General features: G+C 53.8%; 1 protein-coding gene across 1 annotated transcript in view; it reads right to left on the reverse strand.

The window, feature by feature from the left end:
- Nucleotides 1-4: 4 nt before the first annotated feature.
- myo1eb (myosin IEb) overlaps nucleotides 5-25,213 on the reverse strand; it is a 75,044-nt gene continuing 49,835 nt past the window's right edge. The window contains exons 15-28 of the mRNA XM_052045825.1: nucleotides 23,527-23,612; nucleotides 23,233-23,314; nucleotides 21,435-21,541; nucleotides 17,502-17,600; nucleotides 17,249-17,393; nucleotides 11,142-11,256; nucleotides 8,582-8,751; nucleotides 7,781-7,926; nucleotides 6,806-6,952; nucleotides 5,642-5,799; nucleotides 3,731-3,787; nucleotides 3,130-3,334; nucleotides 1,813-1,982; nucleotides 5-1,116 (exon numbers count right to left, since the gene is read on the reverse strand). Of these exons, the coding sequence (XP_051901785.1) occupies nucleotides 1,040-1,116; nucleotides 1,813-1,982; nucleotides 3,130-3,334; nucleotides 3,731-3,787; nucleotides 5,642-5,799; nucleotides 6,806-6,952; nucleotides 7,781-7,926; nucleotides 8,582-8,751; nucleotides 11,142-11,256; nucleotides 17,249-17,393; nucleotides 17,502-17,600; nucleotides 21,435-21,541; nucleotides 23,233-23,314; nucleotides 23,527-23,612 (1,764 nt within the window). The 3' untranslated portion in view covers nucleotides 5-1,039. The remainder of the gene's footprint in view (nucleotides 1,117-1,812; nucleotides 1,983-3,129; nucleotides 3,335-3,730; nucleotides 3,788-5,641; nucleotides 5,800-6,805; nucleotides 6,953-7,780; nucleotides 7,927-8,581; nucleotides 8,752-11,141; nucleotides 11,257-17,248; nucleotides 17,394-17,501; nucleotides 17,601-21,434; nucleotides 21,542-23,232; nucleotides 23,315-23,526; nucleotides 23,613-25,213) is intronic.

Raw genomic sequence — 25,213 nt, forward strand, 5'->3', positions numbered from 1 at the left:
CTGGTCTTGGTTGTTCCTTTATTTCCCATTGTAGCTCCTTCACTCCCTCTACAACGGCGTCGTCACCCAGGTGAGATCATTCCTTGGCTGCTGGGATGGGCAGGACCTTGGAGTTAGGTTCAAAGGTTGGTCTCCTCGTTGGTGGCCACAGGAGTTTTGTCGAGATGGCAGCTCAGCTCCTAGTGAGGGACACGCTGTCTCTGTTAAGAGGGCCGGTTGGACATTAAAACCAGCCTCCCATCACGCAGTCTGGGGTGTAAACCTGGCCCAGCTTGAGCCATCGTCAAATGCTGCATCTGGAGCTGGCGGGCAAGGACTGCAGGGTCCACTGGTGCGAGTGTCTCAGAAGGAGTTGGTCATTCCACCCTCTCAAGACTGCTCCACCATTCAGTCAGATTGCACCTGAACGGGTGGGACAGGATGGAGAGAGGAGATGGGGGGGGGGGAGGATGTGGAAGGAAGGAGAGGGGATTGGAGTGAGGGTGGAGGGGAGGAGGGAGGGAATGGAGCATGATGGAATGTGGGGGGAGGAGATGGAGGGAGGGGTGGGAGTGAGGGAGGGTGGACGGGGATGGAAGAACGTGGGGGGAGCAGGTGCGAGGGAGCATGAGGGAGGGGACGGAGTGAGGGGATGGACGAAAACGGGGTGGAGGTGGGAGGGAGCAGGAGATGGGCAGAGGGAGGGCTGCAGGGACAGGATGGGGGGAGGGAGGGTATGGAGAACAGGGAGGAGGAGGAGACGGTGGGTATGAGAAACCTCCTGCCCCCAGCGCCACACCTCCCGCCAATGATTCGCATTGGTGTCTGGCTGGAGTGAGTTTGGCGGGTGGGGGTGGGGGTGGGGACTGACCCCCAGCAGTGTACGTGTACGGCCCCGATTCCGGACCCTGGGCAGTTCTGGTTTCCGAGGACCCCTCACCTTTCTCCGGGAGCATCAGCCACCTCCAGTTCTGGCCGTGCCTGCGGTGCCTGCCTCTTTCTCTCCCACCCACCCTGCCCCTAGCCCCCTGGGTTCGGGATTCCCTCTCCGAGCTGGAGTTCAGATCTTCTCCACGTAGTTTCCCGGCAGCAGACCCTCCTTGCCTCGAATCCGTCCGACCCACCATCCCGATGGATCTGTCCATGTGGAAAGAGCAGAGACCGGGCTCAGTGACGGCCACCCAGAGAAGGTTCCCCCAAGCCCCAACAATTGGGGGTTGTCCCTCCCTCCCCCCCCCCCCCACCAGCACGGCCTCCCTCGCCGGGAGGCGTGTGTCACAAGCCCTCCACCTACAGAGGGGCAACTTGTCACTGGGTGTGTGATGTGTGTTACTGTTGTGAACGTATGTCAGTGAGTTAGTATTACTGTGTGTAGGCATGTAACGTGTATTAAACAAGCTGCTGGAGGAACTCAGCAGGTTGAGCAGTGTCTGTGGGGGGAAGGAAATTGCGACATTTTGGGTTGAAGCCCTGCATCAGGAAATAATGTCTGTGATTGTGTGTCAGTGAGTGTTACTCTGTGTGTGTGTGTGTGTGTGTGTGTGTGAGAGTGAGAGAGCATGAGTGTTCCTGTGTCAGTGTTACTGTGTGTGTGTGTGTGAGGGTGTTACTGTGTCTGTCTGTCACTGTTTGTGTGTCAGTGAGTGTTACTGTGTGAGAGAATGTGTTACTGTTGTGTGTGAGAGAATATGTGTTCCTGTTCCAGTGTGTGTGTGTGTGTGATTGTTTCTTCATGCGTGTGTCAGTGAGTGTTTCTCCGTGTGTGTCAGTGAGTGTTCCCATGTGCGTCAGTGAGTGACCCCACCAACCAGCTCCAGCCCGGTTCCTGCTCACCTTCCCGTACAATCTCGATGATGTCCTCCGCGTTGAAGCTCAGCTCGTCAGTGTCCTGCGCGTCGTAGGCGTAGAGCGCTCGGCACCGAGCCTGCCTGGGCTGAGGCTTGGGCTTGGACCTCCCTCCCCCTGGGACTGGCTTCACTTCCTTAGACATTCGCCTCTGCAAGCTGGCGGTAGGTGCAGGAGGAGAAAGCACAAGATGACCAAGAAGCAGCCGGCTCTCCCTTCTCCCACCTCCAACCAGTAAACATTCCAGACCCTCTCCCCGCCTTGGCAAGAAGTAACCCTATCTGATTACCCCCCACCCCTTCCACTATCCTGACTGGTTACATCAGGGTCTGAGGCGCAAGAAACTGCAGAAAGTTGTGGACTCAGCCCAACACATCACGGGCACATCCCTCCCCACCATCGGGAGTATCTACAGGAGGCGCTGCCTCAAGAAGGCAACGTCCATCATCAAAGATCCCCACCATCCAGGCCGTGCCGTCTTCTCACAGCTCCCGTCGGGCAGGAGGTACAGAAGCCTGAAGTCCCCACACCACCAGGTTCAGGAACAGCTACTTCCCTTCAACCATTCGGTTCTTGATCCGACCGGCACAACCCTAATCACTGCCTCAGTACAGCAACACTGGGACCACTTTGCACTACAGTGGACTTTTTTTGGTTCTAATTGCGTTCTTTCTTGTAACCTGATAGAGGTGTGTAAGATGATGAGAGGTATTGATCATGTGGATAGTCAGAGGCTTTTTCCCAGGACTGAAATGGGGGCCACAAGAGGACACAGGTTTAAGGTGCTGGGGAGTAGGTACAGAGGGGATGTCAGGGGTAAGTTTTTTACTCAGAGAGTGGTGAGTGTGTGGACTGGGCTGCCGGCAACGGTGGGGGAGGCGGATACGATAGGGTCTTTCAAGAGACTTTTGGACAGGTACATGGAGCTGAGAAAAATAGAGGGCTATGGGTAAGCCCAGTAATTTCTAAGGTAGGGACACGTTCGGCACAGCTTTGTGGGCCGAAGGGCCTGAATTGTGCTGTAGGTTTTCTATGTTCTATTTGTGTTTAATTTATGTCTTTCTCATGAAGGCTGCTTTATCTGATGCTGTGTGCCTGTGATGCTGCTGCAAGTTCTCCATTGCCCCTGTGCACACATGGACCTGCGCCGATGACAATAAATTTGAATTTGACTTCCACACCACCCTCCAGCCTCTACACCTGTCACTCCCTCTGCAAACAGCTCCAACCCTTTGAGATCCTGCTCCAGTCCCAGACTGGATCCTCGCCCCAATTCCCGGTGCTTCGTGAGCGCCGACCACCTACCCTGCCACTCCCTGGTCGGGAACGTTCATGAAGTCCAGGTTCTGCAGGTCCAGGTAGGTCCTGGCCCTGGTGGAAGCCCCGTCTCGGGGCAAGGTGGGCTGCTCCATGCTAGTCTGGTGGCGGAGGGTGTGCCCCTGGACATGGGGATGCAGCGGCTGGGGTCCCGAGTTGGCGTCCTGCCTCCTGGTCGTGTTCCGGGCATCACCTGGAGGGTTAGAGCATTGTCACCCATGTGTGATCTCCTCCTCTGTGGGGGGATGTTACAGGGGGAGGGTGTAGGGGCCAGAGGGGGTCAAGGAGACGGGGAGGTGTAGGGGCCGGGGGGGGGGGGGGGGGGGGGGGGGGGGTCACAGAGACGGGGAGGGGTGTAGGGGCCGGAGGGGGGTCACGGAGACGGGGAGGGGTGTAGGGGCCGGAGGGGGGTCACGGAGACGGGGAGGGGTGTAGGGGCCGGAGGGGGACATGGAGACGGGGAGGGGTGTAGGGGCTGGAGGGGGGTCACGGAGACAGGGAGGGGGTCACGGAGATGTGGAAGGGTGTAGGAGCCGGAGGGGGTCACAGAGATGGGGAGGGGTGTAGGGGCAGGAACAGCTTTACTTACCAGCAGGGAGCTGTTGCTTTATATGGGCACTTTTTCTCTTATCTTTCCTTGTTGGCCCTGGAAATTAAAATAAAACTTTTCCTCAGCCCTAGGGCAGTAAGAATGTCAATGCAATTTGGTGCCACGTGTCAGGGACACCCTGAGACAACCGCTTGCCCATCGTTGTATCTCCCACACACCGCCCATTACTGACGTCAGTGACTCCCCCCTTCCCCCCACCCGAGGTGTTGCCTCTTCAAGTCTCGACTCAAATATCGCCAGAGTGGAATCGTGGCTGGCTTTCCTTGGAATATACAAGGTTTGAAATGGGTCTGCCCGAGGGATTCGGGGAATGGGACGGAATCGGGTAGATGCAGAGAAATCTCCAGGGAACTTCAGTCAGTTCTGGTCCAGAAGGGAGGTCAGGGAATGTTCTCCCACACAGGAGCTGTAAACGCCCCCGTTAATTTGGCTGTGTGTATGCCAGAGTGTGTGTGTGTGTGCGTGTGTCCGTGTCTGTGTGCGTCTGTCTGTGTGTACATTCTCCCTGTGACCGCGTGCATGCTCCGGCTTCCTCCCACATCCCAACGACGTGCAGGATCGGTGGGGTAAAGGCTCGCAGTAAAGTGTGTGGGTGTAGGGGCAGCAGCATGACAGGGGAGTTGTTGATAGACGTGTGTGGGGGTGGAAATGTCGCAAGGGTGCAGGGGAATAAAGCGAGGGGGAAATGGTACTGGTGGGCTGCTTCTGCTACGACACAGAATGAAGCCATTTGCCTCCTTGGGCCTAAGCCCAAAGCAGTGAATGACTTCATTCTGTGCCGTAACAAGTAACCGTATAAACAAAGGTGTACAGAGGAGTTCACAGATTAGGCGTTAGCCCTGACGAATGGCGGAGTGGGACTGGGAGTTAATCACCCTCCTGTCCCTGTGATGTCTGCGTAAGGCAAGCACTTAGACCAGCCAGTTAAGCACAGGTGAGACCACACCTGCAGGACTGTGCACACATGTGGTCCCCTTATTTATAAATGGATATATTGGCTTTGGAGGCAGTGCCATCACAAGCAGCTGAAGAAATTCGATCTGCTTTCTCTGGACTTTAGAAGAATGAGGAGTGATCGCATGAATGATAGAGAAATGGGGGGCAATGTGGGAGGGAGGGGTTAGATAGATCTTAGCGCAGGATAAAATGTCAGCACAACATTGTGGGCCAAAGGGCCTGTACTGTGCTGTAATGTTCTATGTTCTATCTTGTCGAAATGTGTCAGATCCTTGAGGGGTTTGACAGGGTAGTTGTAATTGGTTTATTGTTGTCACATGTAGTGAGGTACAGTGGAATGCCGTCCACACAGATCATTTCAAAACATCAGTGCATTGAGGTCGTACAAGGGAAATGCGATAACAGAATGCAGAATAAAGTGTTCCAGTTACAGAGAAAGTGCAGTGCAGGCAGACAATAAGGTGCAAGGGCCACGATGAGGTAGATTGTGAGGTCAAGAATCCATCTTATCATATTAGGGAACCTTTCAATAGTCTTATAACAGCGGGATAGAAGCTGTCCCTGAGCCTGGTGGTACATGCTTTCAGGCTTTTGTATTTTCTGCCCGATGGGAGGGGGGAGAAGAGAGAATGTCCGGGGTGGGGGGGGGTCTTTGATTATATCGGCTGCTTTCCCAAGGCAGCGAGAAGTGTAGACAGAGTCCATGGAGGGGAGGCTGGTGTCCGTGATGTGCTGTGGGTGGGTGGGATGGGGGGGGTGCGGGGTGGGGGAAGAGTTGTGGAGGCCGGACCACTGGGGGTGGGAGGGTGCGGGGAATTGAATAGGAGGGAGATCGGGGAAGTGTGGTGGGCGGCAGGGGAGTGTGGCGGACGGTGGGGAAGGCTCACTCCTTCCTTCCCGCAGAAGCACCAACACGTGTGCGGCAGAACTCACTGGCATTTTTGGGCAGTCCGGCTCCGATGCTGACCTCCAGCAGTTTGCCGGTGGGTTTTAACACCGCCACGTCCCCGTGACCCGCCCGGAACTGGATCTGACGGGTCCCCGCGGCCGCCCACGGTCCCCACCCCTCTTTCTTCACCTTGAACTCCAAGCTGCAGGGCAGAAAGGTCAAAGGTGGCTTCTCCTCCTTTCTTGGCAGCCTCCACCTCCCCCCCACCTCCCCCCCCGACACCCCCCCAACCCACCAACCTCCCCCCACCTCCACCCCAGCTCCTCCCCCACCCCCCACCCACCAACCTCCCCCCACCCCACTACACCCTCCCCCCGACAACCCCCACCCACCAACCTCCCCCCACCCCACTACACCCTCCCCCCCACCTCCACCCCAGCTCCTCCCCCCAACACCCCCCCAACCAACCAACCTCCACCCACCCCACTACACCCTCCCCCCACCCCCCACCTACCAACATCCCCCCACCCCACTACACCCTCCCCCCGACAACCCCCACCCAACCAACCTCCCCCCACCCCACTACACCCTCCCCCCCACCTCCACCCCAGCTCCTCCCCCCGACACCCCCCCAACCAACCAACCTCCCCCCACCCCACTACACCCTCCCCCCACCTCCACCCCAGCTCCTCCCCCCAACACCCCCCCACCTACCAACATCCCCCCACCCCACTACACCCTCCCCCCACCCCCACCTACCAACATCCCCCCACCCCACTACACCCTCCCCCCGACAACCCCCACCCAACCAACCTCCCCCCACCCCACTACACCCTCCCCCCCACCTCCACCCCAGCTCCTCCCCCCACCCCCCACCCCCCACCCACCAACCTCCCCCCACCCCACTACACCCTCCCCCCGACAACCCCCACCCACCTCCCCCCACCCCACTACACCCTCCACCCCAGCTCCTCCCCCCGACACCCCCCCAACCAACCAACCTCCCCCCACCCCACTACACCCTCCCCTCACCTCCACCCCAGCTCCTCCCACCAACCTCCCCCCCAACCAACCAACCTCCCCCCACCCCACTACACCCTCCCCCCACCTCCACCCCAGCTCCTCCCACCAACCTCCCCCCACCCCACTACACCCTCCCCCCACCTCCACCCCAGCTCCTGCCCCCTCCCCCCATCCCCGGAGCTCACAGGTTGCCGAACTTGAGTGGCAGCTCCCGCTGTGTCCTCTCCCGGAACCGCTTACACAGGAGGCTGAGGAACTCTGTCTTGAAGGCGGACTCAAGCACGCTGTCGTACTGCGCCTCGTGCACCACCACAAAGTCGTCCTGCAGGGTGCTGTCGGGGGAGGAGGGAGCCAGGGATGAGCCGAGTGTGGGCGTCCTCAGGCCGGGGTGGTGGGGTGGGGGGGGGGGGGGGAGGCTGAGTGCTGAGGGAGGGAGAGAGAGCAGCCGTTCACTGGAGCGGGGTGGGGGGGGGATCAGCTCAACTGGTTCAGGAAGGGTGGAGGGAGGGAGGGGGTAGAGGTGGAGGGAGTGGGGTGCAGGTGGATGGAGGTGGAGGTGGATGGAGGGGTTGGGCGGGTTGGGGGGGTTAGAGGGAGAGGGGAAAACAGAGAGAGACAGCAGGGAACTGGGCCTTTTGCCCCACAGATTCAGCTGCCCCTTTACACATCCGACCCTGAAACTTTCTGTTCTCCCCACACTCTTCCCAACTCCCACATCAACTCTCCTTTGATCCCCCTGCCTTCGTTCTGCACTGGGGGTAAATCCACAGGGAGTGAATGTCGGAATTGGCTTTGGCTGTTGGGGGGGGGGGCAAGGTCAAGAGGGGGAGGGAGGGATCCGATCGAGGAGCTTAAGATGATTGAAGGATTCAACAGCATGACTGGAGAGTGGGTGTTCCCTCATTGGGGGAGGCTCAGGATGAGGGGAAGAGAACTGGAGTCAGGAATCTCTTCCTCATACAGAGGGTGGGGAGAGGAGATGTCTGGGACACCCTCCCCAGAAAAATGGGGCTCCATTGGAAATCATTGGGTGCATTGAAGGTTACAGTCGATGTAAGTCAAAGGTAATCTGTGGAATAAACCAGAGGGGCCAAGTGGCCTCTTGCTGTTCCCCTGAGCTCCAGATTGGTAGGAAAAGGGTTGGCCAACAGGCTGCTTACCTGAGGGTGACCAACTGGATCCTTGGCATTTCGATTTGCCGCTTCAGCACTTCCTTGATGGTCCCCTTGTCTGGCCCCTGTTTCACCTTCTCACGGCCAATCAGGTAGAGTGAACTGGGAGTGAGGATGAGATCCCTCTTCACCGTCTGTGTGGGAGAGAAGGTCAATCCCACATCACAGGTGCAGGTCCCCAACGGGAGGGAGGGAGGGAGGGGGGGGAGAGAGAGAGAGGGGGGGAGAGGGATGGGGGGAGAGAGAGAGAGGGGGGGGAGAGGGATGGGGGGAGAGAGAGAGAGGGGGGGAGAGGGATGGGGGGAGAGAGAGAGAGGGGGGGAGAGGGATGGGGGGAGAGAGAGAGAGGGAGGGAGGGGGGGAGAGAGAAGAGAGGGAGGGGGAGGAGAGAGAGAGGGGGGGAGAGAGAGAGGGAGGGGGGAGAGAGAGGGGGGAGAGAGAGAGGGAGGGGGGGAGAGAGAGGGGAGGGGGGGAGAGAGAGAGGGGAGGGGGGAGAGAGAGAGGGGATGGGGGAGAGAGAGAGAGAGGGGAGAGAGAGAGAGAGAGGGGAGAGGGAGAGGGGGGAGAGAGAGGGGGGGAGAGAGGGGGAGAGAGAGAGGGACGGGGGGAGAGAGGGACGGGGGAGAGAGGGACGGGGGAGAGAGGGACGGGGGGAGAGAGAGGGACGGGGGGAGAGGGGGGAGAGAGGGACAGGGGGAGAGGGGGGAGAGAGGGACGGGGGGAGAGGGGGGAGAGGGGGGAGAGAGGGACGGGGGTGGGGAGAGAGAGGGAGGGAGGACCACTCTGTACCTTGAACCTGCGGTCGTATTTAAGCACGGTGTGGGCGAAGTCGATGCGTTCTCTGCGTCCCACGAACTGCCGGAGCTCGGGCCGGTTGTCCATCCCGATGTAATCGCCCACAAAGTTGCGGTTGATACTGTTCCTCCGCCGCTCTTTTTTGTTCAGAACCAAGTCCGAAGCTGGGGGGAGGGAAGCCAAGGAACCAGCAGCTGTTAACGGGCGGGTGGGAGTTCCTGAGAGCACCCGCGCCGATTGAGGCCCTTCGGCCCACTATACCCGTGCCAGCCCATTGACAGAACCCACCCAACTCTTTGCCCATTCGCTTGGAAGGCCGGAAATTTGGCTTCCCTTTTCAATGAGATGGAGCCACAGGCCATCTCAACCTCCCTCTGGGGAGAACAGGCTTGGGGCACTCAAAGGCCTCTTCCTGGCCCTTCTACAGACATATGGATTTAGGGTGAGGGGTAAGGGATTGAGGGGAGGGTTTGAGGGGAAACTTTAACACCCAGAGAGTGGTGGGGACGTGGAATACACACTGCTTGAGAGAGCAGTGGAAGTGCAGCCACAAACAGCGTCCATGGGCACCGTTGCCCCCATAACCTCTTAGAGTCATACAGCACGGAAACAGGCCCTTCGGCCCAACTGGTCCATGCCGACCAAGATGCCCATCTAAGCCAGTCCCACTTGCCCACGTTTGGCCCATATCCCTCTAAACCTTTCCCATCCGTGTACCTGTCCGAGTGCCTTTCAAATGTTGTGTTGTACCTGCCTCACCCACTCCCTCTGGCAGCTCGTTCCATATACCCACCGCCCTGTGTGTGAGGAAGTCGCCCCTCAGGTCTCTTTTAAATCTGTCACCTCTCACCTTAAACCTGCGCCCTCTAGTTTTTGGTTCCCTTTCCCTGGGAATAAAAGACTGTGTGCATTCACCCTATCTCTGCTCCCTCTGTGTAATGCTATTACAGCGCCAGGGACCAGGGTTCAATTCCGGCCACTGTCTGTAAAGAGTTTGTATGTTCTCCCCGTGTCTGTGTGGGTTTCCTCCGGGTGCTCCGGTTTACTCCCACATTCCAAAGACGTACGGGTTAGGAAGTTGTGGGCGTGCTATGTTGGCGCCGGAAGCGTGGCGACACTTGCGGGCTGCCCCCCAGAACACTCTACACAAAGATACATTTCACCGTGTGTTTCGATGTACGTGACAATTAAAAAGATCTTATACACCTCTATAAGGTCACCCCTATGCTCCAAGGAATAAAGTCCCAGCCTGCCCGACCTCTCCCTGCAACTCAGGCCCTCGAGTCCCGGCAACGTCCTCGTAAATTTGAAGTGGTCGAACTCTGTCTCACTTGCCCCTTGACTCACCTGTTGACCACCTACCCCAGGGTCAGTTAACCTGAGGCAACAAACAATCTGCTGGAGGAACTCGGCAGGTCGAGCAGCATCTGAGGGGAGGAAAGGAATTGTCGACGTTTCGGGTTGAAATCCTGCATCAGGACCTTCCCCTCTCCCCACAGATGCTGCTTGACCTGCTAAGTTCCTCCGGCAGATTGTTTATTGAGCCAGATTTCAACATCTGTTGTGTCAGAGGAACAACTTGCAGGGAGTTATGGACACAGCCCAGTCCGTCACAGAAACCAGCCTCCCTTCCATGGACTCTGTCTACACTTCCCGCTGCCTCGGGAAAGCAGCCGGCATAATCGAAGACCCCACCCACCCCGGACGTTCTCCTCCCTCCAGAAGATAGAAAAGCCTGAAAGCATGTACCACCAGGCTCAAGGACAGCTTCTATCCCGCTGTTATAAGACTATTGAACGGACTTCTTGTATGATAAAGATGGACTCTTGACCTCACAACCTACCTCGTCGTGGCCCTTGCACCATATTGTCTGCCTGCACTGCACCTTCTCTGTAACTGTAACACTTTATTCTGCATTCTGTTATTGTTTTCCCTTGTACTACCTCAAAGTACTTATGTTTTGAACTGATCTGTATGGATGGCATGCAAAGCAAAGTTTCTCACTGTACCTCGGTACGTGTGACAATAATAAACCAATTACCTGTTGATTAAAGATCAATGGGGTGGATAGGGGTCATTTGAGATTGGCCATTACCCGATTGCAACAACTTGCATTTCTATAGGACCTTATGCACACCAAGTCCCAGAGTCAAGACCCGACTGATTTGTGCACGGCAAGCTCCCACAAATTCCAATCCTGCCTGGGATGAATATTGGTCCCAGAATTTCAGGAGGAACTCCACCCCTCCCCCCCCACACTGTTCTCCATGGGACCTTTTATATCGACTTGAGAGGGAAGACGGAAAGACGGTGCTCTCTCTGCACCGCACTGGAACGTTGTCCCGGATTGTGGGGCTCAAAGATCCGGAACAGGGATTGAACCCTCAGCCTCACTCAGCCCCTTGCCTGCAAGCAGAAAGGCTTGACTAAGCTTCCGACCATCCTCCAACCCACTGTCTCCCACAGTTCGACCAACCCACCCTCTCCCACATCCCCACCCCCCCAAGGAACGGGCTTCCCCACGTGTCGGGGAAACGGCTTCCCGGCTCCTTACCTTCCTCCCGCATCTGGATGTACTTGCGGACGGCGATGTGCTTCCGCCAGGCCTTCTGGATCACCCGGGCGAAACCGTTGAACTTCCGCTCCCTCATCTCCTCCAGCAGGAAGAGCTGCGTGGGAAGAAGAGGCACCCTGACTCACGCACGGGGTTCTGCAGCCCGGGGGGGGGGGGGGGGGTGGAGGGGGAAACGCCGGGCTCGGGGAAGTATGAGGTAAGCGAAGGGGAGCTCGAGTTTGAAAGACGGGGGGGGGAGGGGGGGGAAGGTGAGAGGACAATGCGTGGAGTTCAAATCCCGCCAGTGGAGGTCGGACAATGGGTTCCAAATTGGTCCGGTTGTTACCAGGAGGAGCCCTTGGGTTCAATGGCAATCTGTTCCCCCAACAAAACCAGTCTAGGTCTCTATGTCCCAACAGAAGCACCAAAGTCACATCCTCTGCGCCTGAGTTTCTGATAATTGTTCACAGAACTGTCAATATTACTGGCCATCAATCTGCTGGACAATGAGGGGAGACTTGACAGAGGTTTACAAAATTATGAGGGGTACAGACAGAGTAAATGCGAGTAGGGTCTTTCCACCTAGATTAGGAGAGATAAGTACAAGAGGACATGGCTTTAGGGTGAAAGGGGAAAGGTTTAGGGGAAACTTCTTCACAGAGAGTGGTGGGAGTATGGAATGAGCTGCAATCTGACGTGGTAAATGCGGGCTCACTCTTGTTTTAAGAATAAATTGGATAGATATGTGGAGGGGAGAGGTCTGGAAGGTTATGGACTGGGTGCAGGTCAATGGGACTAGCGGAATAAAGTTTCAGCACAGACTAGAAGGGCCAAATGGCCCGTTTTCTGTGTAGTGTTCTATGGTTCTATGGCAAGGCCAGCTTCCGGAGTTCAAAGTCAAAGTCGAGTTTATTGACATCTGCACGTCCAGGTGTGCACAGGTGCAATGAAAAACTTCCTTGCAGCAGCATCACAGGCACAGAGCATCAGAGACGCAACATTCACAAGGAAAACGTCAATTAACAAAATAAATTTTACAAGAAAGAACACAATTAGAGCAAAAAAAGAAGTCCACTGCAGTGCAAAGTGGTCCCAGTGTTGCTATACTGAAGTCGTGATTGGGGTCGTGCAGGTTGGTTCAAGAACTGAATGGTTGAAGGGAAGTAGCTGTTCACAAGATCACAAGACAAGGGAGCAGAAGCAGGCCATTCGGCCCATCGAGTTCATCCTGAACCTGGTGGTGTGGGACTTCAGGCTGTGGGACTGGAGTCACATAGAGACCTGGACAGGTTTTGTTGGTGGGGGGGGGGGGGGGGGGGGGGGGGGTGGACAGGATGCCAGCAAAGCCAAGGGCTCTTGACTGGTACCTTCCTGGTAACATCCAGACGAATTGGAAACCACTGTCCGACCTCCATTGACACTTCAGGCTTCTGTACCTCCTGCCCGATGGTAGTTGCGGGGAGATGGCATGGGGGACCTTTGACGATGGATGTTGCCTTCTTGAGGCAGCGTTTCCTGTAGATACTCCCAATGGTGGGGAGGGATGTGCCTGTGATGTGGGAAGTTGAAATCGGACTTGAGGAATATAAGGAGAGTGGGAAAGATAGTAAGAGTCTTTCTTCCCCAGGGTGGAAATGTCAGACGCTAGAGGGGCAGAGGTTTAAGGTGAGAAGGGGAAAGTTTAAAGGAGATTTACGAGGCAAGTTTTGTCTACACACAGAGAGTGTTTGGTGCCTGGAACACACTGCCAGGGATGGTGGTGGTAACAGACACTATGGTGGCATTTAAGAGACATCCAGACAGGCACATGAACAGGCGGGGAACGGAGGAATGTGGATCACGTGCCGGCAGATGGGATTAATTTAAGTTGGCATCATGGTCGGCACAGACATTGTGGGCTGAAGGGCCTGTTCTTGTGCTGTTCTATCTTTAATCTGGCAAGGGTATGAGACAGCAGTTACCAAGTTAGGGTCTATTTGTGCTGATGACAATCAGGCTTCATGATCAGCACTCCTGGAGTACTTAATCCAGATTTATTTAATGCACTGAATTCAAATTCCCTGCTGGGATTTGAACTCCGGTCCCTGTGGACTGGTTATGAAACAAGAGTGCTGTTGTATCTCATTAAAGGTTGTAGATTAGAGCAACGGCAGAGGGGAAGTGCCCACAGTCTCTGTTCATGAAAAGTAAGAGTGGGACACAGAAAGAGGCAGGGACACTGGGGGAGCGGGCACAAGGTTCCAGTTAGATAAGAATTGCAGGAGTTGGGCTCGTTAGATGCTCGGGAATCAACCTAGTTGGGACTGCAGTAAAATCTCTCCTCAGAGACTGGGGAGAACATGCACACAGGCAGGCAAGCGGGAAAGCCAGGTAAACAACAGAGGGAGAAAGGGAGAGGATCGTAAGTCCATGGGAGGAGGCCATTTGGCCCACTAAGTCTATGCTGGATCCCCGTAGTGCAATCTCATCGATTCCATTCCCCTGTGACCTGCAAGTTTCCCATTCACCTGTGACTGCTGTCTTGGTGAAGCAGCCAGCATAATCAAAGACCCCACCCACCCAGGACATTCTCTCTTCTCTCCTCTTCCATCGGGTAGAAGATACAGGAGCCTGAGGGCACGTACCACCAGGCTCAAGGACAGCTTCTACCCCACTGTGATAAGACTATTGAACGGTTCCCTTATACAATGAGATGGACTCTGACCTCACAATCTACCCTGCTGTGACCTTGCCACCTTATTGCACTGCACTTTCTCTGTAGCTGTGACACTTTACTCTGTACTGTTATTGTTTTTACCTGTGCTACCTCAATGCACTCTGTACTGACCCAATGTAACTGCACTGTGTAATGAATTGACCTGTACGATCGGTATGCAAGACAAGTTTTTCACTGTACCTCAGTACAAGTGACAATAATAAACCAATACCAATACCAAGTTGATTTCTCCCCAGTGCCCATCCAATTTAAAGCCCCGATTCCCTGTTTCCACCTCTCCTACAGGCAGCCTGTCCTCAATTGCTCCCACTTTCAGACTCCTGAACCCATCACCTCTCTCACATCCCCTTCCCGGCGGTGCTGCCACGTTCTCAGGCTCTTGATCCTTTCTACCTCTCTCGGTGACACCGTTATTGTCACTTCAGCATTTCTTTTTGCACTGCTTCAAATTGCACTACAATCGCTGCACCGTTCTGATGTTTTGTGCTCATCGCTGAATCTATTGTTGGACTTATTATCTCCATGTGTACTGTTCACCCTGTGAGCTTCACGTGAGCGAGGAATCTCATTGCACCCCAGTGTAAATGACAATAAACTAATCCCAAGATAAAATTCCAATGCTGGATTAGGGTCCAAGTTATTATTTTTCTTGTAGTTCTTTGTCGTTGTCGGCACAACATCGTGGGCCGAAGGGCCTGTACTGTGCTGTATTGTTCTATGTTCTATAAGCAAGAGAGGGATAGAGGCGAGAGAGGGATTAACAAAAAAACAACACCTTTTATACCTGAGGTCAGAGGTGTTCCTTAGCTAACAATAGTCCAATCAGGAAGCCTGGGGCAAAACCAACCAATGAGAAAACAGGTATTCACCTGACGGACGAATGTTCTATGTAACTTCCCCGTGTGTCCCGTGCTTCTCTTTATAAAGCCCCAGTTCCCATGTGACGTACTAACTACTCCCTCAGATTTGCCCCTTTCAAAGATCGATACCCAACCACACCCGGGTGACCCTGTTCCCGCATCCCCTTCAGAACCGTGTCAGCTGCTTGATCGACATGCACAAAGTGCCGGAGGGACTCAGCGGGTCGGGCAGCATCCGTGGAGGGGAATGGACAGTCGGCGTTTCGGGCTGAGACCCTTCCATCAGGACTGGAGAGGAAGAGGGCAGAAGCCAGAAAGAGAGGGTGGGGGGAGGGGCAGGAGCACGAGCTGGCGGGGCAGAGGTGAGTCCAGGTGAGAGGGGGCAGGTGGGTAGGGACGATTTTGCTTCCCTCAATCTTCCTGCCAAAATGCATCAATTCTCTGCATTAAACCCCATCTGCCACTGTATCGTGAAGGGTCATTGCTGTCACGTGACACCACTGCTCACTACCTGGTCGAAAGACACACTGTCAATCAAGGTTTGGCTGCACCCACCCATCAGTGCACGCCTGACCATTGGCCTCTTTAAACACCTTTGTACCTGGCCTCAGGCCATTGGCTTGCTTGAACTACCTGGGCCGGACCCTCCAGCCCTCCAGCATGATAAAGAGTGCCACATGGGCATGGTTCTCTCTCTCTTGACTGCTCCGAGGAATCGTGAAACAACGCTGAAGAGACCATTGGTAAGAGTGTGCACTTCCACAGGGTTAGGAGCGTCTCAAGTATACTCCCGGTAGCAGAGAGCCGATGCTTGCACTGTCGAGAGGTGGCAGACATCATATTGTTTCTTCCTTGATCATTTGTACCGTTCGTTGTGTGTGCATCTTACCCTTGTTGTGATTCCCCCACGTTCGTGATCACCCGTGTGCATGTGTGTGTGCAGTGCTCCCGTTGTCCTTTCCCGTGTTTGTTTTAATAAATAAATCATTTTAACTCCAAAGACCGTGTCCAGAGTCCCTGTCCTTCGAGACCCTTCGAATCTGTTTCACAACAGCCACCTATCTGCCCATGCACTTTTGCCGCAACCCTCTCTGGCTACACCACCTCCAAGCTGGGCGCCAGTTGCAAACACTGAGTCCCTATCCACACCATGAACAGACATCAAGAAAAAGGGGTGGTCCCCACGTGGACAGACCCCTGCGGAGCATCCATGGATCTATTGTCCTCTAGTCTAAAGAGCCAGCGTTTCCTTCACCCCTGCTTCCCGAGCTGGAGGCTACTCAACCTGGAGTATCACAGGGACTCGAGTCTGTTGGCTGGTTGGTGGGTAGTGGGGAGGGAGGGGCTTGTGTTGGCACAGGGCAGATGGACAGATCAGGGACCGAGTGCACGTGGGCATTTAGAACATAGAACACTACAGCACAGTACAGGCCCTTCGGCCCACAATGTTGTGCTGACATTTTATCCTGCTCTAAGATCTATCTAACCCTTCCCTCCCACATAGCCCCCTATTTTTCTATCATTCATGTGGCTATCTAAGAGTCTCTTAAATGTCCCTAATGTATCTGCCCCCCACAACCTCTGCCGGCAGTGCGTTCCACGCACCCACCACTCTCTGTGTAAAAAAAACTTGCCCCTGACATCCCCCTTATACCTTCCTCCAATCACCTTAAAATTATGCCCCCTCGTGTTAGCCATTGTCGCCCTGGGAAAAAGTCTCTGACTGTCCACTTGATCTATGCCTCTAATCATCTTGTACACCTCTATCAAGTCACCTCTCATCCTCCTGCTCTCCAAAGAGAAAAGCCCCAGCTCACTCAACCTATCCTCATAAGACATGCTCTCCAATCCAGGCAGCATCCTGGTAAATCTCCTCTGCACCCTCTCTAAAGCTTCCACATCCTTCCTATAGTGAGGCGACCAGAACTGAAGACAATATTCCAAGTGTGGTCTGACCAGAGTTCTATAGAGCTGCAACATTACCTCGTGGTTCTTGAACTCAATACCCCGACTAATGAAGGCCAACACTCCACACGCCTTCTTAACAAGCCTGTCGACCTGTGTGGCAACCTTGAGGGATCTATGGACGTGGACCACAAGATCCATCTGTTCCTCCACACTGCTAAGAGTCCTGCCATTAACCTTGTATTCTGCCTTCGAATTCAATCTCCTGAAATGTATCACTTCACACTTACCGGGTTGAACTCCATCTGCCACTTCTCAGCCCAGGTGTGCATTCTGTCAATGTCCTGTTGTAATCTACAGCAACCTTCTACACTATCCACAACACTACCAACCTTTGTATCATCAACAAACTTACTAACCCACCCTTCCACATTCTCATCCAAGTCCTTTATAAAAATCATGAAGAGCAGGGGTCCCAGAACAGATCCCTGCCGAACACCACTGGTGTTTATAACGGTGAGCAATGATAATGTGAGGGCAGTGGCTCACTTTTCCTTGGAGGTTGAGAGCAGGAAGGGTGGAGAGAAGTGGCGGGGGGGGGGGGGGGCAGGAACCGGGGAACTCACCGACTCAGGTGCCTTGATGAACACCTTGTGCTTGCCGAGCTGGAACTGGTCCTGGTCCATGTTGACCGATCGCAGGAGGTGGGTCACCCCCTGCCTCTCGTCCCCTCTCCAGCTGGGCCAGGTTTCTTTGGTCAGAATGGCATACCTGCAAAAGGAATGGGGACACAGGTGCCAAGTCTGGGGGTGAGGGGGTGGGGAAGAGGAATTAGCCCCATGCTAAGGCAGGGCGCAAAGTATCAAAAGGGAACGCTACCTCTGGAGGAACTTCTTGAAGACTCTTCGGTAAGCGTACCCAGCCCGACGCACTCGAATGTTCTCACTCAGTCCCAGGTACTCCACTTGATGTTTGACCCTTGGCGAGAAAGACAGAAGAATCCTTCACCATTTGAAACATCACCAGCCAAAACTTGAAGCCCCGTCCCCCAGAATAGCCTGGACCTCGGATACTGGCTTGGTGTATTGTGGAGGGTCGTGGCTGTCATGTGACAGCACTGCCCGCTACCTGGTCGGAAGACACACCACTGTCGATCAAGGTTTGGCTTCGCCCCACCCATCAGCGCACACCTGACCGTAAATTACCTGGGCTGGATCCCCCAGCCCTCCAGCACTATAAAGGGCGCCACATGTGCTTGGCTCTTTCTCTTTGCCATCTTCGAGGGACCACCCTGCTTCACTCCAGGCCAAGTATCGTGGAACGGTGCTGGAGAGATCGTTGGTGAGGTGTGCACTGTTAAAGGGTTGGGAGTGTTTTAGTTAGTGTCCCTAGTAGCACAGATCTGTGCCTGCACTGAGTCAAGGGGTAGCAGGTATTGTATTGTTTTTCCTTGATTGTATGTACCTAGTTTGTTTTGTGTGTGTGTGTGTGTCTGTGTATTTTACCCCGTTGCGATTTTCCCACGCTTGCTATAAACCATACGCGTGTGTTATTCCCGTTACCATTTTCCCCCGCTCGTCTTTTGTACATAAATCATTTACTGCCAGACTGTGTTCAGAGTCCTTGCCTTTTGAGACCCCGAATCTGTTTCACAACACTTGAGAAGCCACACAGATTCAGAAATTGGACAGCTCCAGTTCGGCACAGTGTTCATCAATGCACCCGAGTCGGTGAGTTCCCCAGTTCCTGCCCCGTTCTCCCCACCCTTCCCTCCTCCCGCCCTCAACTTCCAAGGAAAAGTGAGTGACTGCCCTTGCGCTAACATTACTCTCCGTTATAAATGCCCGCGTCTCTCCTGTGGGCACTCAGTCCCCGCTTTGCCCACACAAGCCCCTCCCTCCCCACTGCCCACCAACCAACCAACAAAGTCGAGTCCCCTTGATACTCGAGGTTGAGTAACCTCCAATTCAGAAAGTAGAGATGATGTCTCTTCAGAAAGATCGCAATGGTGAAAGATTGCAGCATGCTGTTGTGCAGAGGGACTTGGGAGTACTGGTGCATGAACTGCAAAAGGTTGGTTTGCAGGTGCAACAGGTTATCAAGAGGGTAAGTGGAGTGCTGGCCTTCATTGCTGGAGGGATTGAATTTAAGAGCAGGGAGGTTTATGCTGCAACTGTACAGGGTACCCGGATGAGGCCACACCTGGAGTACTGCGTGCAGTTCTGGTCTCCTTGAGGAAAGATATACTGGCTTTGGAGGCGATGCAGAGGAGGTTCACCAGGTTGATTCCGGAGATAAGGGGGTTAGCCTATGAGGAGAGATTGAGTTGCCTGGGACTTCACTGCTGGAATTCAGAAGAATGAGGGGGATTTGATAGAAACATATAACATTATGAAAGGGAGAGATAAGACAGAGGCAGGAAGGTTGTTTCCACTGGTAGGTGAGACTAGAACTAGGGGATATAACCTCAAGATTCAGGGGAGTAGATTTAGGATGGAGATGAGGAGAAACTGCTTTTCCCAGAGAGCAGTGAATCTGTGGAATTCTCTGCCCAGGGAAGCAGTGGAGGCTACCTCATTAAATATATTTAAGACACAGTTAGATAGATTTTTGAATAGTAGGGGAATTAAGGGATATGGGGAAAAGGCAGGTAGGGGGAGCTGAGCCCACGATCTCAATGAATGGCAGAGCAAGCTCGATGAGCCAGATGGCCTCCTCCTGCTCTTATGTAGACCAGTGGATGATGGACATTGGTGCTCCTCAGGGGTCTGTCCATGCTGAGACCACCTCTTTCTCTGATGTACGTTGATGTGAGGTTCAGCCTAGTGTTGGGTTTGAGGTGCTGGATCTAGCCTGACCCAGAGACTGAAAGGGTCACAGCCAGCTGGAGACACCAGAGACCGCAGACGCTGGAGCCTGGAGCAACACACAATCTGCTGGAGTGTCTCAGCAGGTCGAGCAGCATCTGCGGGGGGGGAAGGAATTGTCGATGTTTGGGGTCAGGGTTTCGACCCGAAACGTCAACTATTTCTTCTCCCACACAGGTGCTGCTCGAGCCGCTGAGTTCTTCCAGCGGATTGGCTGTTGAGTCACAGTCATATAGCACAGAAACAGGCCCTTCAGCCCACCACATCCATGCTGGCCCTTGTACCTATCTACACCCATCTGTTACGGGTTGTTACTATCGGTGAATGTCTCTTTAAGACATAGTACAGTTGTGTGTGTGTATGTGTGCGTGGGGCATGATTATAACAACAGGAGCTAAGGACGTGATGACGTTTTTGGAGCAGTCAGTCAGATCAGAAGCAGGAGAGAGAGGAGGAGAGAGACACTGTCTGCTGGTCTCTGTATCGATGGATGAAGAACAATAACTGTGTCTGTCACTACAATCCACGTGTGGATTTTTGGAATAATCCAGTGGAGACCACTTTGTGGTTAACCTGTAGTGGGAAACAGGTATTTGTGGCCGTCTTGAGTGCCTTTCGGGGTGGCAGATACTTCAGAACAAAGGAATGGAGATCATCAGTGACCGAGGTGTCGTATGGGTTCCATCGTGGAACATCTGGATTTCCTAGTTACTCTCTATTTTCTCTCTACATTTCCTCTTCAGTCAACAGTGGTTTTGCAGAAGCCCTTGCTCACGTTTCACCTTACAGCCTGCTGAACTGAACTTTGAGAACTATTCCTGGACTTGGGGTTTGGGAATTTGCCACACACACACTACGAGTTTAATTTTGGGGTTAATATTTAAGATCTAACATTTTTACTTCTAACATTCTAACATTTTTACTTTTATTTTCCTTATTATCATCAGCAGTTATCAATAAAATAGTTTTAACACTTTATACACGTCTTGGTGTGTTTCTTTTGTTGCTGGTACGTAACACATCCCATTACCCACACTAGCTCCATAGACCTACTCCTTGGCGATTTCTTGTGAACGTTGTGGATCGGATGCTGTGTGCCTGTGCTGCTACTGCAAGTAAGGTTGTCATTGCACCCGTGCACACACAGACTTGTGCAGATGACAGTAAACTCGGCTTTGACTTTGATTCATCTCGTCTGCTTGCTTCTTAGATCGAGAGTCTCTGCCTGCACCGCCCCCTCAGGCAGTGCATTCCACACTCCAAACTCCCTCTGGGTGAAAGAATTCCTCCTCGGATCCCCCGCACCCCTCACCTTCAACCCACTTCCCTCTTGGACCTCCCTATGATGGGGAGAAAGATTTTTACTCTCAACCCGACCTATGCCCCCCCCCTCACAATTTTATATACCTCTGTCGGGTCCCCCCCTCACCGAGCCTCCCTCGCTCCAGGGATCGGATCTGATGAGCTGAGGATAACTGCCTGCAGAGGTCCCACCCTATTCCTCACGGGACTGACAGTGACCTTTGCATTTTTGCTCCACCTAGTCCAAAGGTCGTGGATCCGTGTCCCGAACCGGGCACTCGGACTCCAGCTGCATCCCGACGCAGGGGGAGCTGGAGTCACACTGGAGGGACTTAGTGGGTCGGGCAGCATCCGTGGAGGGAGACGGACAGTCGACGTTTCGGGTCGGGACCCTTCATCTGGAGGAGCAGAGGGGAGATAGCCGGTGTACAGAGGTGGAGGGGGTAGGTGGATCCAGGTGAGGAGGGGGCAATAGGTAGATGGAGGAGGTGAGGGTGGGAGGTGATGGATGGAGGCTGCGAGTGGGAGCTTGCAAAACAACCGCTGTGCTTCCTACAGTGGCCGGGCTTCGGAGGTATAACATGTGCGGGGCGGTCCCGAGGTTGGGAGATTGGCTTCCTCCCCTCGGCGGGCTCAGACTGACCTGGTCTCCTCCCAGTCCTTGGCTTTCTTGGTCTCGTTGGGTTTGATGCAGCGGATGTAGTGCGGGGTGCATTTCATCAGCGTGGTGACCAGGTCGTTGGCTTGTTTCTGCAAAACACAACCGCAGGCGATTCGAGGTAGCAGTGGAGTAAGGGAAGGGTTGGAACGTCACAGCCTGCCCAGGGCTTGTTATCCCAGGCTCAAATGTCAGGGTTTCACCAGCCCAGAAGAGAGTTTATTTGGCTTTGCTATCACAGGAACAGAGGCAGGTGATCACTGGGTGACTGTGTGTGTGTGTGTGTGTGTGTGTGTTGTGTGTGGTGTGTGTGTGTGTGTGTGTGTGTGTGTGTGTGTGTGTGTTTGTTTTGTGGGTGTGCTGCACATTCTCCCTGTGACTGTGTGGGTTTCCCCCGGGCGCTCCGGTTCCCTCCCACGTCCCAACAACGGGCAGGTTAGCGGTTAGCTGGCCGCTGTAAATCACCCCCCTAACACACGGGTGAGGGCTGATGGGAATGTGGGGAATATTATAAAATAAAATGGGATTAATGTTGGATTGGTGTGAATGGGAGGTTGGTGGTTGGCATGGATTCGTTGGGCCGAAGGGCCTGTTTCTGTGTTGTATCTCTCAATGACTCCATTGATTTGGCCCTTAGAGCCCACTCCATTGTTCAACAACATCAGCAGTGCTGTCACTCACTGGCACATTCCTGCACTAACCCCACATCCCTTAATGCCAACCCCGCGCTTTGAGTGAGCTCAGTGTCTGAGCATCCACCTCTCTCCAGAGAATCCCAGAGATTCACAACCCTTGGAGTGATAAAATGTCTCCTCAACCATCTTCTAACCAGCCCAGCCCTTGTCCTGTGGAGCGTGGAGTTGGTGAACTATGTGGTGACTGGTCGACCACACTCTGGTCTGTTGTTGATCTTCCATTGATGGCCCACTGACCCACTGCTCTGAGCAACAACTAAACCAATATTTGGGCCTCGAGTCTTTGCAGGAGGTTCACCAGGTTGATTCCGGAGATTTGGGGGGGGGGGGGGGGTGGTGGGGGAAGGTGGGTGGGTAAGGTGGTCAGCCTATGAGGAGAGATCGAGCTGCCTGGAACTATACTCACTGGAATCCAGAAGAATGAGAGGGGATCTTATAGAAACATAAAATTATGAAAGGGATAGACAAGATAGAGGCAGGAAGGTTGTTCCCACTGGTAGGTGAGACTAGAACTAGGGGACGTGGCCTCAAGATTCGGGGGAGCAGATTTAGGATGGAGATAAGGAGGAACTGCTTTTCCCAGAGAACAGTGAATCTGTGGAATTCTCTGCCCAGGGAAGCAGCAGAGGCTACCTCATTAAATATATTTAGGACACAGCTGGAGAGGTTTTTGCACAGCAGGGGAATTAAGGGTTCTGGGGAAAAGGCAGGGAGGTGGATCTGAGTCCACGGCCAGATCAGCCATGATCTTATTGAATGGTGGAGCAGGCTCGACGGGCCAGGTGGCCCCCTCCTGCTTCTTATGTTCTTAAAGAAATACAACACAGGCACAGGCTCTTCGGCCCACCAGGTCCACGCTGACCGAGAGAGTGTGTGTGAGTGTGTGTGTGTGAGTGTGTGTGAGTGTGTGTGAGTGTGTGTGTGTGTGTGTGTGTGTTTGTGTGTGTGAGTGAGTGTGTGAGCACCAGCACCTCCCTGGGCCTGTCCACCTGACCCCAATGGCCAGTAAGTTCCAACCCCCTGGGCCCTGAAACGCCCCCCAGTGATCCTTCAGCCCAGCCACCTGTTCCCAGCCCCAGAGCCTGTACCTTAATCTTACTGCTGACTGTAGTCGGCCGTCCCTTCTTGTCCACATTGAGGTTTTCCGAGAAAAGATCGCGGATGAAGGGCCTGCAGAGAGGAAAGGCAAAGCAGTCACACGACACGCGGACCCTGTGCCGGTACAGCCCGACGGGCAGCCCCTCACGGGTTTGTTGCCCCAGCTGGACGGGCATGGCTTGGCCCAACCCAGGGATGGGGAGCACACCCTGGTGATGCAGCACCCAGAGGAATTGCCAGTGCAGGAATTGGTGTTGCTTGCTGATTACCCCACAGCCACTTACAGTTCGCTGCTCTGCATCATCTCGATGAGGTCGGTGAAGAGGACATCCCGGTTCCGCTCACAGAAACCTTCCACGTCATATGATACCTAGGAGTAGATAGCAGACGTACTGTTGAAAGTGTCCTGACTGGTTGCATCAGGGTCTGGGAAGGCAATTCAGGAATGCAAGAAGCTGCAGAGAGTCGTGGACTCAGCCCAATACATCACGGGCACATCCCTCCCCACCATCGGGAGTATCTACAGGAGGTGCTGCCTCAAGAAGGCAACATCCATCATCAAAGATAAGGTATCTTTATTAGTCACGTACATCGAAACACAGTGAAATGCATCTTTTGCGTAGAGAATTCTGGGGGCAGCCCGCAAGTGTTGCCACACTTCTGGAGCCAACGTAGCATGCCCACAACTTCCTAACCTGTACATCTTTTGGAATGTGGGAGGAAACCGGAGAACCTGGAGAAAACCCATGCAGACACGGGGAGAATGTACAAACTCCTTACAGGCAGTGGCCGGAATTGAACATGGGTCACTGGCGCTGTAATAGCGTTATGCTAACTGCTACACTACCGTGCCTGCCTTCTGGGCCATGCCATCCTCTCGCAGCTACCATCAGGCAGGGTAGAGAGAGATAGAGCGAGAGAGAGAGAAAGAGAGATATACAGAAGCCTGAAGTCCCACACCACCAGGTTCAGGAACAGCTACTTCCCTTCAATCATTTGGTTCTTGAACCAACCGGCACAACCCTAATCACTGCCTCAGTACAGCAACACTGGGACCACTTTGCAGTAAAATGGACTTTTTTTTGTTCTGATTGTGTTCTTTCTTGTAAAAATTGTGTATAAATTATGTTTAGTTTATGTGTTTCTTGTGAATGCTGCTGAACTGATGCTCTGTGCCTGTGATGCTGCTGCAAGTAAGTTTTTCATTGCACCTGTGCACACATGGACTTGTGCAGATAACAATAAACTCCAATGACTTTGACAAAGCAGCAGGGAGTCAAGACAGGAGTCAAACCTGTCGGATCTGGTTATTTTCGAATCCGCAGGTTTTTTCAAGAGTCCAAGAATGAGTTGAAAACAACTTGGTGCTTCACAAAGTTTTATTGGAAAAGTTTAAAACATTGAAACAGTCACAGAGCACATGCCACTAGCTTTACTACTGGGAGATGAGCCGAGACAAAAGGAACTAAAGATGAGCTTGGGCTGGGGGGAGTGGGCGGGGGGGAAGAGAGCGAGAGAAAGAGTTAGAGGCAAGATAAAGGCACACTTTTCACACCTGGAAAAGTGTGAGGTGATACACTTTGGACGATCGAATTTGAAGGCAGAATACAAGGTTAATGGCAGGACTCTTAGCAGTGTAGAGGAACAGGGGGATCTTGGGGTCCACGTCCATAGATCCCTCAAGGTTGCCACTCAGGTCGATAGGGTTGTTAAGAAGGCGCATGGAGTGTTGGCCCTCATTAGTCTGGGTATCGAGTTCAAGAACTGTGAGGTAATGATGCAGCTCTACAGAACTCTGGTCAGACCACACTTGGAATATTGTCTTCAGTTCTGGTCGCCTCATTATAGGAAGGATGTGGAAGCTTTAGAGAGGGTGCAGAGGAGATTTACCAGGCTGCTGCCTGGATTGGAGAACATGTCTTATGAGGACAGGCTGAGTGAGCTAGGTCTTTTCTCTTTGGAGAGGAGGAG

Source organism: Pristis pectinata, chromosome 40 (genome assembly GCF_009764475.1).
Source record: "Pristis pectinata isolate sPriPec2 chromosome 40, sPriPec2.1.pri, whole genome shotgun sequence".
Lineage (NCBI taxonomy): Eukaryota > Metazoa > Chordata > Chondrichthyes > Rhinopristiformes > Pristidae > Pristis > Pristis pectinata.